Genomic DNA, 16,093 nt, shown 5'->3' on the forward strand with positions numbered 1-16,093 from the left:
TTGCTCATTTGATGTATGCACAGATTGTGATAAGAGCCTTATGAGCCCCAATAAAAAGATTTTTAAAAAAAAAGAAAGAAAATGATTAGGGCAAAGAATGTACGGATGTGCTTTATACAATTGATGTATGTATATGTATATGTATGGATTGTGATAAGAGTTGTATGAGCCCCTAATAAAATGTAAAAAATTTTTTAAAAAATGAGGAAAAAAAAAGTAAGAAAACAAGCCTGTGTTTGGTATAAAATTCATATGTATGTAAACCTGGAGAAGTATACTTTTCACAATGAAATAAACCAGTTGTTGCTTAAGGGGCCTGTTTGCTAGTTATGCATGTTTGCATGGATGAGTACTGAAATTAACTTAACTCACATGGATATTTTATGTATCATATTTTCATTGAATTACATGGCAATCAATTGCCTATGCATTCGGTATTCATTAAGAAATAAGAAGAAATTCCTTCTGCTTTGAGGATTTACAATGTAGCAGAGAAGAGAGACAATAAACATTGTAACAAACAAGTAAATGTTAATAGAGCTCCAGTGTGCTAGAAGGTGCTGGCTTAGCATGGCTATAGACAGGTCAAAGAGCGCCTTTCTGCTGACAGCATTTGAGCAGGATTCTGATTGAGGGAAAGGAGAATGGCAGGAACATTCTTGGCTGAGAGAAAACCATAAGATCCTGGCATGGTGCAGGTGCGGAGCTCTCGTGGCATGTGATACGCATTTTCCCCTTGAGGGAGCGTGAGCAAGTCCCTCTGAGTTAGAGCGACCCTGGGCCTCACCTGGGAAGGTTCTCTCTGGTCACAGTGAACGTTTTCGTAAAAGCAGTTTCGCTGGAACCTCGCTTTTTGTGTGATGGGCGAGTAGCTCGGTGAAAATTTGTTTCCTGCTTGGGGCAAAACGCCCCAGAAACTGTTGTGATGTTGAAGACAGCTTACAAGACAGTGCTGTGGGAAAAACACAAGGGTACAAGTGGTTTTCTCATTTCAAAAAAAGGCAAAATATTGATTGATGACAAACCTCAATCTGGATGTTCATCAAGTTCCAGAACGGTAAAAAATGTTGGAGTTTGTTCCACGAGGCCAGACTGTTAAGCTTTCTACTTAAAGATTCTGAAAAGATTGCGTAACAGTGTGTGACACCCCAAAAGGCCTGATTTGTGGCACATGGGGACAGCGATTTAATGACGTAGAAGCGGTGAGGAAAAAACAAGAGGCAAGTGCTGTCAGCCATCCAAATCAATGAGCTTGAAAATGTTTCCAACAATGTGATCGCAGATTTGAAAAATGTATTAAGTGCAATGGAGAATATTTTGATGGTGATAATGCTATTTTGTAAAAAAAAAAAAAAGGTTTTATTTCGTGCTTTGGGGTGGGGGGAGTAAATATGTCCTCATAAGTTTAGGAATGGGCTTGGTCTGGGTATGCAAAGCCAGAAGGCCTGTGTGTGAAGAGAATGGGCAGGAAGGATGGTGTGGGGAGGTGAGCTCTAGAGTGTAGGAAGGGTTAACTGGATTTTATTCTAAATATGGTATGAAGCTACTCTAGGTTTTGATTTGTTTATATATGTCTCTATATATGCTTTGAAGAATAGATTTTAATAGGGCATGGGGTAAGGTGCAAAGACATTGGTCAAGAAATTTTTGCTAAGGTTAAGGCTAGAAATGTTAGTGAGTTGGATTAAGATGGGAGGGACTGAATTGGGGAGATGTGATTAGGCGCAGGGTAATTTTTTGGAGGGAATGCTGAAGTTGCCTCTGGATTGGATTGGGGGAAGAAGGGATGTGTCAAGGTTTGAGCAAGAGAAAGCAGGTAGATGGTTGCTGAGATAGAGAAGATTGGAGGGGAGCGGTTTGCCGGCTGGAAAGGAGAAAGGGAAGACCAGGAGTAGCATTTTTGAGGCAGTCAGTGATTGACATAGATACATCAGTGGGGTCAGGTGGGGAGTAGTAACGTACATATTTGGAGCTCAGATGAGAGATTGAGGCTGAATAGATGTCATCCCACTGAATGGATTTATGGGTTAAGTTTCTGACGAGAATATAAATAAAGAAGCAAAGGGAGAGGCCAGGAAAGGAAGTGGCCACTGTACACACTTTTGGATTCCTTTGTGTATATATGAATATATACAAACATACATATATATCAGCAAAAATAACAATGATATCAGTCAGTGCTTATTATGCATTTTAATATACCAGGCACTCTTCCGAATACTTTACATATATGAGACTTTAAAAGTTTGTTGAAAAATGGAATTGAAAGATAATCAAAAAGGATTCTTCCATGAGCTTTCTGGGCCCCCCTTGTATTAACTTCATACACTTCTATGAGTTAAGAAACCAAGCCACATAAATGTTAAGGTCATTTTCACCAAAGGAGGCGATTTCAATTTCAGATTTTGTGTTCTCCTTTATATTCCTTATTAATATGTGCAGAGAAGGAAAAACACCAAGGACAATATGATACATGTAAGTATCCATTTTAGTGAATGGAATTACTTTCCAGGCTAGTGGTTTAAGAAAATACTTTCCAGTGTGTGTATTAAATGAGAATATGTTGAGATTTCTATAACTACTTAACGATGATATGTTTTATATTAAAAACTCAACTTAGCGACTGGTGACGTATATTAACATTTGCTAATAACCAAAGATAGTGAAAACATAGATTCTGACATCAACTACCTGTGTCCAAACACAGCTGGTCATTTCCTAGATATGTAGGACATGTGACTTGTCCTCTTTCTGCAGGAGATTTTTCACTAGCCTGGCTATTACAGTAGTACCTTTCTTATAGGTAGACACATGATGTCTCTCATACCGTTGACATATTAATTGTAACAATAGCCTCAAACACACCCAGACAGTACTGGGCAGAGAATGTTTCAGTCTCTTATATACAAGGTTGCAATGAGTGGAAGTTGACTCACAGCAACTAACAACAACAAACAAAAGGTTCATAATATGATTAAATTACTGGGTTCTGGTAGTGCACGTAAGGCATCTTGTCACACTGGGCCTTTTATATAAAATATATCTAACATATACATAATTCTGAGTTCAGGAAATGGGGCTTAAGAAAAAAGCAGCTTGACTCTGTACTGGTTAATTATTGACACTCAAATTGGGTTTTATCCCTATGTGTCCAATTTACTCAGGAACTAAATGTGACTTAAGAGGTGGAAGTAGGTGGGCTTTGGGCAGTGGAAACACAGAACTGATAAGCAGGAAATGTTGGAGAGAATTCTAGGGTCAACACTGCAAAGTCATAAAACGGGAATGTCAACAACTCTAAATTTAATACATCAAAGAACTAAAAATCTTATCAGAGGATGCCCACCTTCCTGATACGATCATATACGATACAATGAAGACAAACGTGTGCATAAGCAAATGTGGTGAAGAAAACTAATGGTGCCCAGCTATCAAAAGATATAGCATCTGGGGTCTTAAAGGCTTGAAGGTAAACAAGTGGCCATCTAGCTGAGAAGCATCAAGCCCACATGGAAGAAGCACACCAGCCTGTCTGACCACGAGGTGTAGAAGAGACCAGTTATCAGACATCAAAGAACTAAAAATCATATCAATGGGTGCCCACCTCCCTGATACGATCAATGAAGACAAACGCGTGCATAAGCAAATGTGGTGAAGAAAGCTGATGGTGCCGGCTATCAAAAGATATAGCGTCTGGGGTCCTAAAAGTTCGAAGATAAACAAGTGGCCATCTAGTTCAGAAGCAACAAAGCCCACATGAAAGAAACACACCAGCCTGTGTGACCATGAACTGTTGAAGGGATCAGGTATCAAGCATCAAAAAACTATATCATTGTAAATGAGTGTGAACGCAGAGTGGAGACTCAAAGCCCATTGGTAGGCAACTGGACACCCCCTTACTGAAGAGTTGTGGGGAGGAGATGAGTCAATCAGGGTGCAGGGTAGCAACGACGAAACATATAACTTTTCTCTAGCTCTTAAATGCTTACCCCGCCCCCCACTATAATGATCCCAATTCTACTTTACAAATCTGACTAGACCAGAGGATGTACATAGGTACAGATAGCAACTGGAAACACAGGTAATCCAGGACAGATGACTCCTTCAGGACCAGTGGTGAGAGTGGCGATGCCTGGAGGGTGGAGAGAATGTGGGATAGAAAGGGGGAACTGATTACAATAATCTAGGTATAGCCTCCTCCCTGGGGGATGGGCAGCAGAGAAGAAGGAGGGGGGAGACATCGGACAGTGTAACGTATGACAAAATAATAATAATTTATGATTGACGAAGGGTTCATGAGGTGGGGGGGAGATGGGAGGGAGGGGGGAAATGAGCAGCCGATATTAAGGGCTCAAGTAGAAGGCAAATGTTTTGAGAATGATAATGGCAACAAATGTACATATGTTCTTGACACAATGGATGTATGTATGGATTGTGATAAGAATTGTATGAGCCCCCAATAAAATGATTTTTAAAAAATACCAGTAAGACACCAAGTATTTGGACAGAAGACCCTGCGGCATTCTAAGGTTTGGTGTTGCCTCATGGCTACCTTGTGGTGTCTCTCATCCCTCCTTGAAGCTCCTCCACTAACAGGCCGCCGCAAATCCTTGGAAATGTTTATTATTAATGCCAATTCTTAAATAAGAGGTGATAGATGCAATGGAAAATAGATTAAATGTAATATTTCTTGCATTATATGAATGATAGCAAAGTCAGTTTGAAAAACTTTCCTACAGTGAATTACAATATTTAGTAACTTTACAATTTCTCTTTTTTTGCTTAATAATTGTTTTATTATGAAAAAGATATTGACATAAGTTCACAAATACTAATCACTACAACACTGTCGGTAATATTTGACAGCAGCAACTATAAAAACATCGACAGCAACAAAAATTATAGCATATGCCAGTAGCACTGTGCAAATGAAACCAGGCGATTCAAAGCATCATTGTAGTTGCGTAACAATGACCGCTGTGACCAAAGCACCTTAGAAGGCTCAGAAAGTAAATTAGTGTGGCGCTCATGCCTTACAGGTATATGTAAATGTAAGCTGAGCTTATGAACACATCTTGACATTATAATTCCATACAGGGATATTTTTAATAAAATGCCAAATTTTTTTAAAAGCAGTTCACATAACTTTTGTAAATTCCTCTATATACTATGCCTCGCGGTCGCTCACAGTGTCATCTAGTGTGGTCTCCACTCAGTGACATCACCAAGGAGGCCTGATAAAGACAAAAGTGACTCTTAAGATATATAGTAGGGATCGAAGACTTTTTTTACTGTGTTTTAGATGTCTCCGTGTAAAAGATGGATGATAGTATAACCTTCTTACATAAGGAGTGAGATTATCAAATAGGTTAATATATTTAAGTGCCTCAAACAGCCTGGCATAGAGTAGGAAAAACACACTTTTGTGCTCTTATGACAAATGTGTTAACAGTTTTATTTCATGCTCTCAACCCATGTAAACCTATTTTTCTCCGTAAGGATATGATTTTTGAAAATAATTAAAAGCGCTGGGTTTTTGGTATAAGTATTCATTTGATAGAGTCACTTTTGAGTCCATTCATGGCAACTGAAAATCAAAATCAAAACAATCTAAAGGAATCATGGTACAGATTTCAGGAAAACATTTACCTTGATGTTTCAGTGGGAGGAGGGAGCAGTCTTATGTCACAGGAACTTTAGAGTCTATGATTATGGAGTTGCCTTTCAGATGTGTAACTCACATTGATGTCTGAAAAAAATGGATAGTAAATGAAGTTCTCAAGGCTGTCTAGCCTTTTTTAAAATACAAGAGGTCACAAAATACAATTTAATTAAAATATGTATAATTATAATATAGTTTGGTACTTCCTCTGAGATCATATTTTCCAATTCCTCAATACAGCTAAAGATATAAATAAATGCAAGCTTCCGAGAGATAGAGACTGCTTATAGGAAAGATACTGGATTTGGGGGAAAAGCCCTGGGCTCCTGACTGCTAGTTTTTGGTTTGTTACACTTTATAGCAACTAAACGAACTAAATTCATATCATGGTGCACTTACTATTAAAAAAACACAACAAAAATCCAAATAAAGGAAAAAAACCCTTTTATTAGGACATAATCCAGGTACCGTACCATTCAGTAGTTCAGTCATATCAAGAAGTATTGTACAAGAGCTATTCACTATATATCTTTCTTTAAAAATAGTTTAATTCTTTCAGCTCATTTGTGATTTTATAAAAAAATTGTGAAAATATCACTCACGCCCAATTCTCTACCACTAAGTCAATGCTGATTGATCGTGCCTCTATAGGACAGGATTGTCAATCAACAGGAGAAGAACGTCTCCTGCAAAGGTGCAGTTGGTTTTGAATGGCTTACTTTGTGGCTAACAGTCCAAGGCCTAAGCCACGACTCCACCCGGACTCCTTATGAAAATATAGCTAGCATCATATTTGCATTTTCTTGCATCTAAACTTTAGCGATTGTGTGGTGTGTTCATCACTGATGCCTTTTGCTAGTTTTAATCTTCATGAACAATACACTTGCAACAAGAATTAAACAAGAAACCACATGTGGATCCCCAATGGGGGAAGAGGAGGGGTTGAAAGGTTGAGAGGCTGGGTAGCATTGTTCTGGTGAACAGGTCCTGATAAATACAGGGGAGGTGGACTGCAGGATGACTTTGTAGGGTAGGGTCAGGAGTTTGGAGCTGATAGGAAGGTGTCGGGCGACGATAAAGACTCGGTTGGGGTTGTGATGACTGGGGGATTTCATAGTAAAAGTTATCTGTGCTTTTCCTTGGGTTCTTAGCATATGCTACTCTGGGTTGGTGCTTGGGTTTCCCAGCAGCTCCTCAGTCATAAACTCCTTGTCAGGAACTATAGATTAGTTCACATCCTGTGTTTTATGAGAACTTGCTATGTTTATTTGTAGGCAGACTCAGATAAGAGCAACTTGGTACTCATGAAGTACAATTCAGGATAAAGTGTCCACAGTTTTGTTGAGTGTCTTGGGCCTGTGTTTGCGGTCAGGTCAACTCCACAGAAGTCATAAATCATGTTGCTGAAGAGCGTGGGCACTGGAGCCAGAAGTCCCGGATTCAAAGTCCAGCTGTCTTTGTGACCCCATTTACACTCCATAGCCTCTGATTTCCTCAAGTGTAGGAAGGAGGGAAAAATCATTCCTACCTCTTAAGGGTTTTTGTGTGGATCAAATGAATCCATACCCATTAATTATATGCCCGAATACCTGGCAAACACTCACTGTGTGTTAGATATCACTGGATAGTCCATGATTAGGTGGTATTGTTAAGTGACTTTAATTTTGAAAACATTTCCAGGGCATTTGAAAGCCGTGGGAATGCAGAGTCAGATTTCTAATCTTCCATATTGTACTTTGTGCCCAGTGTGCAGGGCCATAGGCAAAACCACATGGTTATTGCACAATCCCAGAGGCCACATTGGATGTCCGCCTGCACCATGCTATAGGCAGATGTCCAAGAGTCCAACAGTCAGTTCCATTTGCATGTCCATCTCATCCTTACATCAACCCCTCTATATGATACCGAGGGAGTTCCTGAGTGGTGCAAATAATTAATGTGCCTGTCTGTTAACCAAAAGACTCGAAGCTCAAGATTGCCTCTCGTTTCCACAGAAGAAAGACCTGCCAACCTACTTCTGAAAAATCAGCCGTTGAAAACCCGTTGAAGCACATTCTACTTTAACACACATGGTGTTGACATCAGTTGGTATCCACCGATGGCAACTACTGAATGCAGGCGTTCCTGATAGTGAGGGGCAAACGGAGCGCCAAGGCCACCGGCCCCACATAGCACTGCTGTCAACCGTAGGACAGAAATCATTCACTTCATTCAAAGCAACCTCTATTGAGTAGCTATTGAGGGCCAGGCTCGGGGAATAGAGAGGTAAAAGGTTCCGCTGTCACCAGGCTGCCCTCTCCCTTAGCTTGGGCCCCACAGTATGAACTGCTTCTTCCTTCCCACACATGCTCACTTCTGGCGTGTTCATTGCCTTGGGCTGAGGTCTCAACGGGGGGCTAAGTGGCTGCCCCTCCCTAGGAAGTGCTGGATGCTGGTGCCTGCAGCGAAGTGCTTATGACAAGCTCCGTGTAAGCAGCTCTGGCCAACTTGAAGATAACTCATCCTTCCCCATCTTTACCTCTACCATCCAAACATCATGCCACGCGGTAGAAACTAGCCCTGTCTCTATATTCCTCTGGTAGACAGAGCTTTAAACCAGGCCTTGAGCTAAGAGGACTCTAGGTAGGTGACTATAGTTTGGAACCTGTGGCTGAAGATGGCTGGTCGAGATTCTAGATTTTTCTCCAAAATCTCTTTTAGTTATCATGTCCTGATTCCACAATGATGATTAAGATTGATTAAAGCTCAGGTATTTCTTGTGATGCTTTTACTATGCAATATTCATATTCTTCCTTTGCTTTATGATTTTCCTGGAGAAGACTGTTGTTTGAGGAAGACTTTTGTGTCACGTTTAATGTGCAATGAGGATTTGTGTACAAGTTCAATGTACAGTAAGGAGTAATGTATAGTAAGGAGTAATGTACAGTAAGGATTAATGTACAGTAAGGAGTAATCAGTGCTGACTGATGTCTATTCTATTTTTCTTCCCGGCACAGTTTGGGGCTATGGATTCCTGTCAGTGACGATTATTAATTTGGCATCTCTCCTCGGATTGGTCTTGACGCCATTGATAAAGAAACCTTATTTCCCTAAGGTTTTGACCTACTTTGTGGGGCTGGCTATCGGGACCCTGTTTTCAAATGCGATTTTCCAACTTATTCCCGAGGTAAGGGTGTTATTTTGTGTGAATAATAATAGTCATAACTCTTTTTCTGTCTAAACGTTTGAGTACATTTTCAGCCTCCATAATTCTCATAGCATTTTATGACCTGGTTTATAGTGTTTTGAATAAGAGAATGCTGAATCACCGCCCATTTAAGAGCTTGTCCCAAGCTGCTGCAGATGTCAGTGTTGGAGACAAATTTAACATTCTAGAAGGCCGGCCGCAGTACGTGCTCAGACAGCGCTGGGTCGCCACCGAGAGCCTTAAAACTTTATTCTGCTTTGCATTTGGCACATTTAATTTTTCTACACACAGTTTTTCACTATCTATTTCCTGAAGACAACACAATGTCAATTTTACTGATTCTATACCACAAGAATCGCCTCATGAATTGACTGCCACTCTAAAAGGCTGGGGAATCGATTAAAGAATGATTGAGACACCTTTTCTTTTCTTTGTTGGGGGTGGGTGGGGAACAATCAATTTAGGTCCAAAAAATAAACAGTAACTCAGTTTTATTTTTGCTTTGATAAAACACGTTAATGATCTGACATTGACTACAGTCCACTCCTCAATTAATCAGCAAATCACATGTGTGTTTTATTCAAAATCTCAGCTGTGGGCTTCTCAGCTGTTGGCTTCTTAGGGAGGAGTGGAAACAGAGGAAGGCGAGTGGGTGAGGCACAAAGAGCGGGAAAGATGCTGCTGAGGAGAATGAGACATTGATAGGAGAAGCCTCCGAGGGGACTATGCGGACACCCACACATGGAGACATCCCCTGAGCCAGGAGTGAAATAGAATGTCAAAATGGGAGCCCTACCTCATCTCACAGGTTTTAGAGAATTACAAATACAATGTCGTTCAGGCTCCACAGTTGTCTGCTAGAGTGGGCCTCCACTTTCTTAGGCAGGGCCCTTCTTATGTCATGCAGAAAGGACCACAAAGAACACTCGCTCACGTCAAGCCCTTACTTTTAGAGAAGAGAAATTCAAGTCCTGGTGGTTAGGTGACTTGTTTATAATCGTGTAATTATCCAGTAATCAAGATGGAGGCTATAACACGTGCTTTCTGATATAAAAACATGTAGTCTGTACCATGTACTCATGAATATACTGCATTTAATATAATTTCATGTATTCAATCACATATGTGTGTGTATCTTTCTCATATGGGATTTGTAGGCCACTTAAACGGATGCCGTTCATAGACTGGAAAGCCTACTGCTACTGTTTTGAGGTTGATTATTTTGTTGCAAATGTCTATCAGGAAAATAAGAACTCTGTTCAAAAGCATTTGTGGATGTGCTTTTGCCTTTTTATGATAATTAAGGAGTCATAGATGTGAACAGAGAATTACATAAATACTAAAAATCCACACTCTATAATAATTCTCAAATTTCCATGCAGAATTCTTTCTCTTCCTTTGGTAAAAGTTTTTCCTTTGTGTTGTTTCATTTTATTTCATAATTTATGTTTAATAGAAGAGGCTTTCAAAAAGTTCATGGAAAAACAAAATGAAAAGACGATGAGATTTTTCCACCAACTTTTTGAAGCTTTCTGATATATGTGATAGAAACATTTTATGCCGTTTTTGCACTGCATGGATATTTGGCCATGAGGTCTGACCAGAAGCAGACATGGAACAAGAACCTAGGCATGCTTTCTCTGGATGCTGCCCTAAGGGGAGCCTTAGAGTGGGTGCGATAGTGGATATTAGTCTTAGTTATATTAGGTCTTTTTCCTTGTCCACGAGAAACATCTCATCTCTTTATAACCCCAAACTCCATCTCTAGCCCATTTGCCCTTATAAAAATGGATTAGTTCCTTTTTATAGTGAGTGTGTGTGTGTGTATGTGTGTGTTTGTGTGTGTGAGATCAGTCCAGTCTCCTTTTTTTATTCTCGAGTGCCGTCCTTGATCTCTTTAGGACGTACCAGGATCAACTAGATATAAGAGGACCCGTCTTGGGCAAACAGCTATCCCAATGGCGTGTCATATTTATGTAAAAATACTGATCCAGGAAATGACAGGCCAGTACATTACTTTTAGAGAAAGTGAGTCATTTCCACCTTATTTCTCTTCATTACCTAGATCGAATCCCATCTTCTGAAGATGGGAATGAGTGGTGTTCATTTGCTGTTGCAAGTTTGTTTTTTCCTGCAACATCCCTCCCGGTGCCATCCCTAGGACACTAGAAGAGCCTTTACTTACATTTTCACGGTGAATTAGGGGAAGGTGTACAGAACAGATCAACAATTTGACAATCTTTCCTACACATTTTGCTTCAACTCATCATTGCAATACCCTCACGATAGCTGCCACCACTTATTCTCCTTCTGTCCCATGTTGCCTGTCTCATGCCTTCTCCTTTCCTAACCCTGTGCACTTGGTTAGGACGTCCTTTTGTGGCTTAGTTTCATGAGACTTTCTCTGTAGGGCCCCTGGCTCTTCCTTACAGTCTTCAAAGTTCAGAGTTGTTGTTTTGTGATTCTGGCAAGTAAACTTAATATTACTAGGATATGAAGATGGGGTGAGGGCTTTGGTAAAAATGGACACCGAGAACATATGGTATGATTTTCCAGTAATCAAGTTAAGTCGTCTGGTTTTACCCGAATTACCATTGTTTCTTTCCGTAGGCATTTGGATTCAATCCCAAAGTTGACAACTATGTTGAAAAAGCAGCTGCTGTGTTTGGTGGGTTTTACATATTTTTCTTTGTTGAGAGAATGCTTAAGATGTTACTGAAGACATATGGCCAAGTAAGTAGACTTACTTTGTTTGAAATTTTACAAACAAGAGTGACTTTGTGTGGGCACATAGAGGCCCAGATTTTAGTCTAGGCTATGTGAATGGTACAGTTATTAGATTTGTGAGTTGGAGGAGGAAGAAATGACTCAATATATGAGGGAGCTTCAAGAACTTTGTGGAACAATGGAATGCAAAAACTGTATAAGCTTTGTAAACCTTCCTAACTCATAATAAAAGTATTCCACATTAAAAAGTGACATTTTTCCATGAACTTTTTGAATCCTCCTTGAACTGACAAGTATAAGAAAATTATTTGACTACAGTATAGATTTCGACAAGTATTTAGTATCAAATGATAGATATGCATAATCTTTATTCTTTCATATAATTAACCTAATAAGAAAGAGGAATCAACAGATGCTATTAAGTGACAATATACTCAAAAGAAGAGAAATTTCATAAGTATAAAAAGGTGGCATATATCGAATAAGCATAACACTTTCCTCTCCCAAATAAAAAGGAGTAAATTATATTGTCTTATCTCTGCTAATCATATGTTATTTTTTACTTCTATAACCCCTGCTTTCTCCCTCCCATGTAGAACGATCATACTCACTTTGCAAATGACGACTTTGGTCCTTCTCAAGAAAAAAATCATCAACCCAAAGCATTACCTGCCATCAACGGTGTGACATGCTATGCAAATCCTGCTGTCACAGAGCCTAATGGACACATCCATTTCGATACTGTCAATATAGTATCTCTACAGGTATGCTGGTGTCACTTTTGTTAAACTATACTACATGTTCTCCACTGTGGAAACCCCACTGCCAGCGAGTACATTTCTGACTCGTAGCGACTTCGTAGGCAAGACTAGAATAGCTCCTTTGGATTTTTGGAGCTCGAATTGTGGACAGGAACACACAGCCCCTTATTTCTCCCGCGGACGGTCCAGTCGGTTTGAAGTGCTCACCTTCTGGTTAGTAGCCAAACACTTAACCCATGACCACACCAGGCTTTCTGTACCGTATAAAATCCTACAAATGCAGCCAAAGCAATATTTTTCACATTAAATACATGTATGTATACGTACATACATCAGATTTATTCTTGGATATTTGGGGTACCCCATATCTACTTGTGCATAAGTCGCGGTTTTCAGCACATTTTTAGTGTGTTTTTTTTTGTGTGGTAAAATTAGGTGCCTTGGTTGATATTCAGGTTCTATTATACTTCAGTAAATATGGTAAATGGCACAAAATGGGCATAATTTCCTGCTTTCCCTCCTGTATGTGTACTTTAAGCAAGAAATTGTGTCTCTCTGGGCCTGGAGCTTCACTACTTTCTCAGGATGTTTAACTATTGAAGAATATCTCAAAATTATGCAGTGCTATATAGCAGAATTAACTCATAACATTTCTCATCTATTGCAAGTCTTTCGACATTCACAACCAAAGAAGCCCTTTAGGTGATTTTGAAACTTCAAAGAGAAAGGAGATTTTTCAGGCCACCCGAACTGTGCCCATTAACAGATTTAGAAATTGTATTCCCATCTCCAAAATGATTTTAATAGATACATTTTCCCACAGCAAATGCAATCTATCAGTTAATATGCCTGGAGGAGACCTGGTGACTCACTAGTTAAAACACTTGGGTGCTAACCAAAAGTTTGGTGATTTCCAACTGTCGGCTGCAATTCCACAGAAGACATTTGTCCCAGTCTGCTTCCATGAAGATTACAGCCTCAGAACGCTTATTCTATTCTCTGGGGTCCTTATGAATCAGAATTAACTTGAGGGTAATGGGTTTCATTTTTTGAGTTTAATATGCTAGTCATTTAATGATTTTACTTCATATTTTAATAACAACTACTTAAAGTAGGAATTGTTTTCTTCATATTAGAACTAGTTTGGTGCTGTGGTGGAAATCAAATTATTTATCAAACATGGCCTTATTAGAAGGATCGCGAGTGTCTGATGGGAACAGCAGACTGAAAGAGCAAGACCACACAATCAATACCGCTATTGAGACTGGGTCTTCTCTTCTCTCAAGAACTTCTCTTCCCTCTTTCTCCCCCTCTGGACCACTCATGCCATCAGCAGAATCAGTACTAACAGCAACTCCTGAGATTTATGTTGTACATGTTCTGTCCCTGGAAAAAAATGAACAGACTCACTCAGTACTAAACCAGAAATTCCTTTGAAATGTTTTTTTCCAGACCAAAGATAATTCATAAATGTTTAGAAGATTGGGTCCCTTTTATGACTCTCAAAGGATTCTCCTTCCCACTGCCATAGAGTTGATTCTGACTCCTAGCGGTCCCCCAGGACTGGGTAGAATGGCTGCTTTGCGGGTTCTGAGCTTGTACATCTTTGCCTGAGCAGAAAACCTCATCCTCCATCTGCAGTTCACAGGCAAACACGTGGCCCCGAAGCACCAGGCTCCTTACAGATGGAGCAGAGGCGTGGTTACTTAAAAAGCGATACTGGGATGAGTGGCTTTAGTGTTTACAACAATACCCATTTAACAGATGGGAAAAAAAAGAAACTTTAAATGTCAAATGGCTTCTACAAGGCTACTGGACACTGTTCTGGTAAATGGCAGAATTATACATTATAGAGGTAAACATTATAAAAGAGAAAAAGTATGTAAATTCCAAAGGAAAGCTAGCTTTTAGGGGAAAAGCGGAAAAGATGTTATTATAATTAATGATTGTGACTTGGGTTTCTTTCTGGAAAGAAAATTTAAGTGGTCATATAATTCTTCACAATTGATTAAGGAATTTCTTTTTTTTAGAATATACTAAATGATGCTTTCAGTCAATAGTGTGCAAAAATGTAGAAATGTTCAAATAAATAATTTTAGCTATGTTTTAAAAATAATCATCATGTATTAAAGACTTGAGATAAATTGCTTCTTTTGATCTGCATAATTCATTAGGGAGTATTACAGTTCTAATTAGAAGATTGTGGGTTGGACAGCTTCAATTATCAACCTAAGGACACATCATTTCTAAGTAGTGAAGCTTAGATTTCACCAAGGTCATCTGTGCCCTTCCATACTTTGCTGAATTGTATTCTTCATGGCATTGCTTTATTAGAGACATATAATGGCACTGACATGATAAATATTTGGTCAATGTTGAAGAAATCTTGGTCAAAAGCCATTGTTTTCTGATGCTATAACTTAATGCAAGGACATAGTTAGATATAAATTAAAAATTGTCCTTAAATTGTATAACAAGATTTTCATCGCCTTATGCAAAATTTAGTTAAATAATAGATAATGGGAAAATTGTGGTTTAATTTGGGGACTAGTGATTCAAGGAGTGCTAATCAATTGTGTTGCAGATTTAAACATTAATGAATCACTCTTCAGATTCTAGATTTGCTATGGCGAGAAGACATGTGTACAGTCTATATCATGACAAAAGATGAATGTGTGTCAATCTAGAATCCATTCTTACTCCACTTCCTGCAGTCGCGCTGGAGTGTAGGCTTTTATTATTGCATTCAATACAGACTTATTGCTCTTGGTGGTGTCCTCAAGCTGGCAACGGCTCATAGCAACTGTATGCACAGCTGAATGAAACACTGCCCCACCCTGCGCCATCCTCCCAATCGCTGTGAAGCTTCAATGCACCGTTGCAGTCACAATGTCATCATCACGTGGAGGGTTTTCCTCTCCTTCACTGACCCTCCGTTTTACCAAGCGCAATTTCCCTCTTCAGGGATTGGTCTCTCCAGATAGGTGCCCAATGTCAATATTTATTGAGTACCTGCTGTATGCTGACTTGATCCTTGGCAAAGAGAATTCAGAAGCAAACACTATGGATCTTTTGGTATATCTAGCAGAGACAGACAATAGAAAAAAGTGAGACACGAAGCTACCAGGTAGCAGTAAATACGTCCATGAAAATAAAACAAGGTGAGAATGACATAGAGGTTTTTGTTTTGTTTTTTTGATTGGTTGTTCAGCAAAGGTTTCTCAAAGGGCCAGCAAGGAATTGAGTGGTGAGAAAAGGTCATTCATGTAAACTCACTGCCACCTAGTGGATTCGGACTCATAGCAACCCTGCAGGGCTGAGTAGATCTGCCCAGGTGTGTTTCCTGTAAACCTTTATATGAGAGTGAGAAGGCTCATCTTTCTATCATGTAGTAGCTAGTGGGTTTGAACGGCTGAGCCTAATGGTTTGTACCCAATTCCTAACCTCCTACGCCACCCGGATGCCTTTCTCCAGTTATTGCCTCTAGGTAAGACTTACCGCACCCCCTTGTTCTTTTCTCACTGTTTCTGTGTTGACATGCGGATCATTCAGTACTTACTCAGTATTATGAAGCTTGGAGGTCTCTATCTGCTGCCCTTTGCACCTTGCCCCCAAGCCCACAGCTTTAGAAAGATGGTCTTGAATCCTTAAACATATAAAGTTTTCTCTCTCTCTCTCTCTCTCTCTCTCTTGAGTTTGGGACCTGTGTTAGTTCTTCATGACCACTAGAGGGACCATCTAGCTAATTTTTTTTCC

The 16,093-nt window shown here is 39.6% G+C and overlaps 1 protein-coding gene across 1 annotated transcript in view; it reads left to right on the plus strand.

The window, feature by feature from the left end:
- The window catches only part of SLC39A8 (solute carrier family 39 member 8), an 86,227-nt gene that overhangs the window by 31,253 nt on the left and 38,881 nt on the right, over positions 1 to 16,093 (plus strand). Inside the window, exons 4-6 of the mRNA XM_075543987.1 lie at positions 8,659 to 8,828; positions 11,460 to 11,582; positions 12,173 to 12,340. Of these exons, the coding sequence (XP_075400102.1) occupies positions 8,659 to 8,828; positions 11,460 to 11,582; positions 12,173 to 12,340 (461 nt within the window). The remainder of the gene's footprint in view (positions 1 to 8,658; positions 8,829 to 11,459; positions 11,583 to 12,172; positions 12,341 to 16,093) is intronic.

The sequence above is a fragment of the Tenrec ecaudatus genome, chromosome 3, assembly GCF_050624435.1.
Source record: "Tenrec ecaudatus isolate mTenEca1 chromosome 3, mTenEca1.hap1, whole genome shotgun sequence".
NCBI classification, from domain to species: Eukaryota; Metazoa; Chordata; class Mammalia; order Afrosoricida; family Tenrecidae; genus Tenrec; species Tenrec ecaudatus.